The sequence below is a fragment of the Poecilia latipinna genome, unplaced genomic scaffold (genome assembly GCF_001443285.1).
Source record: "Poecilia latipinna isolate Pla-1442-1.1 unplaced genomic scaffold, P_latipinna-1.0 Scaffold744, whole genome shotgun sequence".
NCBI lineage: Eukaryota > Metazoa > Chordata > Actinopteri > Cyprinodontiformes > Poeciliidae > Poecilia > Poecilia latipinna.
In genome coordinates this window covers 116,564-119,665 of record NW_015113360.1, presented here as the reverse complement: position 1 = coordinate 119,665, position 3,102 = coordinate 116,564, and the positions used below count along the sequence as shown (strand labels likewise).

Sequence of the window (3,102 nt, the reverse complement as noted above, 5' to 3'; positions counted from 1 at the left end):
AATACGCTCATTTAATGCGACACACTTACAAAAAAAACAAAAACAAAATATAAATAACTTTAAGGTGTCTCCCCACCTTTCATCTGATCTGAATTTTATTTTATTTATTTATTTAAAAAAAAAACAACAACATATTTTTCAGCTACATCGTTTTCAACATCACATCGTTTGGCAGTGAACCACAGAGGGAGCGAGCATCCAGCTAATATGGCTCTGCTTCCAGTGTCAGGAACATCAGTGTCGGTTTTCTGGATGCGCCTTTTAAAAACCGAACTTCACACAGACGCCAAAGTGAGATATTAAGCTGAATGCACGCTCCTTCACACACACACACACACACACCCTCATACGCACACACACACACACACACACACACAATAGAAAAATAGTGGTCACCAACTGAACCCAGCTTCAATTGATTCAAATACTTTTTTCCATACAAAAAAGAGAAAAAAAAATCGCTATGAGGAATCAATTTAAAGTCATGACAACACAGTTTAACAGCCTACAATCTAAAGGCGTCAACTTAAACTGAACCCCTATCTGTCAGTCCTGAACATCTTAATGCAATAGAAACAACATATATATATATATATATATATATATATATATATATAATATTCATATATAATGTGCCATGTGTGAACGTTTGATAGCAGCATCTGGATATTTTGCACTGTGGGTTTGGACACTAAAGCGGAGGGCAGAGCAGCAGGGCAGGTTCGGCTACACACACAGCACCTCCTTCTGGGGGTCCATCACCTCTTTTCTGTATTGCTCCAGCCAGTTCTTCAGTTCCGAGATCCGGTAGCCTTCCGGACCCCTCCCACCCTGGTACACCACCCGCTCATCCATCACGATGTAAAGTCTCTCAAAGTAGGCTCCGTAAGCGGCGTTGGACGAGTTGTCCATGTTGTCCACCACCACGTTGCTCTCTGGCACCTCGGTGAACATCAGCTGCGCGGCTCTCAGCCGGTCCTCCAGGCAGCGGTGCTTGGGGATCTGGTAGGGCGCGTCGGAGCTCACCCAGCCGTCCGACGGGTGCGCCTCCTCGATGTACACAACTAAGAAGTCCGCGATGTCCGCGTACTGCCTGACGACGCGCTGGAACGTCGCCAGGCGCGTCATGAACGGCGGTCAGGAGCAGCTGCCAAAGTTGAGGACGAGCGGTCTCTTCCCTTTCGTGCAGTCCAGGATCCGGACCTGCCGCCGCTCCTGGACCAGCACCACCTCGGTGTTGGGGGCAGCCTCCCCGAGGTGCGCCGATTTGAGAAAGTCCAGCTTCTGGCCGTGCCACACGGCCCTGAGGGACTCCCAGGTGAACATCTTGTTGGAGTCGGAGACGCACACCGGCGGGTCGTCCTGGCTGTCCTGGCGCTCGCCCATTTTCAGCAGCACTTTTCTCCTGATGCACAGGAAATCCAGGAGCCACAGCATGACGGCGGCCAGCAGGAACCGGGGCAGCAGCATCAGGCACAGGGCTGCGTGTTTCAGCGCCCTCGCCATTTGGACACCGCCGGAGTCGTCCATCATCTCTTCCCTTGCCGATAGGACGACACCGAGGCAACTAATATTCAGTCACCTTTAGCCATTGGAGAAAACAATCTGACGCAGGCAGGACCTCTTTTTATAGGTACAGCAGCATTTGAATAATAGAAGAAAAAAACACGCCTCCGGTACCCGCACCGCCCACTCACATGGAGGGGATTACCTCCCGTCAACTCTGGGCTTCAGAAACACAGAGGTGGGGAGTGAGGAGAGGAGTGACGGAGAGGGAGGGTGAGCGCCGGGGGCAGCCTGGATGGCTGTCAGTCCAGATGCCTGTTAAACATGACACTCCTTGTGAGAACGTGCAACTGAGTGGGCCGTTTCCGTGGAATGGTGGGGGTAAACCCACGCGTTCAGTTCCCGCGCACACACTGCAGGTCCTGCAAGTCGGGGGGAAAACATTTGCCTCATCCTCCGGGAAACTAGAATCACTTTGTCACGATGCCAGCCGGCGGCCGCCAGACGGCGCTGCAGTGACACCAGACAAGAGGCCCCGTGTTTTTAGAAAGCAGCGAGAACCCCACGGACACTTTCAGAGAGAAGCGGGAGAGGTAGCAAAACTGGTGGTTTTTCGGTCAACTTAAATGCAGGGAACTACATTTTGGGAAAAACAAACAAACAAACAAACAAACAACAACAACAGCAATAAATAAATAAATAAATAAAACAAACAAACAAAAAAAATAGTTAAAGTTTTGACTTCTACCCAACATGGTGGTGACAGCATCATGCTGTGGTCCAGATTTAAATCAAGATATCAATATTGCTATTGACTGAAACACACACTCTCTGTCTCTCGCTCTCTCTCTCTTTTTGTAACTCTGAGCTTTTCTGCAAATATAAATAGGCAGTAAATCCATTTACTGAGTGTGAAAAACTTGGTGTTTCTATAAAGTGTCGACTCAAGGCGGCTCAAGGTTTATTGTTTGGAGAGAGAATCACATAAACTTATTGTAGATGAAGATTAGAAGACAATAAACAGACATCATAAAACCTTTTTAATACTTTCTAGTAAAAAAAAAAAAAAAATCAGGTTCATTTCCATATCTCGAATCTGACAAGGGAAATCTTACGTTTTTCGAAAACACCGTGTGGCAAAAACAAACAAACAAACAAACAAAACAACTGCTAAATCTGTAAAACCAAATGGCGGTGGCAACTGTGCAAAAAATATAGGGCAAGTTCTGGAAAACATAATACTTCAGAACCAGAGTGGAGGTTCACCTTCCAGCATCACTAAACACTCAGCCATGAGTTCAGTTGGATGATTTCACATCAAAAGCATGTTCATATGCTCGAGAGTGGCCCAGTCAAAGTCCAAGACAATCCTGTTGGTGCGTTGCTCCTCCCGGGAAGTTTTTCCATCTAATCTGATTGGTCCTGATCCATGTTTGCCAAGAAGAACAGGCCGAAATTTCAGCTTCCAGATATGCAAAGCGGATGGAGACAAGAGCAAACAATTTATAAACGAAAGCCTGGATGTGCTAATTTGTTCTCAGTCAACTAAATTGCTGTGTTTTTTGGCCAAATTCTCTGGCAAACGGTGAATGAAAG

At 46.9% G+C, this 3,102-nt stretch overlaps 1 protein-coding gene across 1 annotated transcript; it reads right to left on the bottom strand.

Annotated features, from left to right (window-relative positions):
* Window positions 1–611: 611 nt before the first annotated feature.
* Window positions 612–2,155, bottom strand: LOC106955540 (thyroxine 5-deiodinase-like). The gene has a single exon (XM_015045786.1). It carries the CDS (start codon window positions 1,531–1,533, stop codon window positions 727–729), a length of 807 nt encoding a protein of 268 aa, XP_014901272.1. The 5' UTR covers window positions 1,534–2,155; the 3' UTR covers window positions 612–726.
* Between the last annotated feature and the right edge of the window lie 947 nt (window positions 2,156–3,102).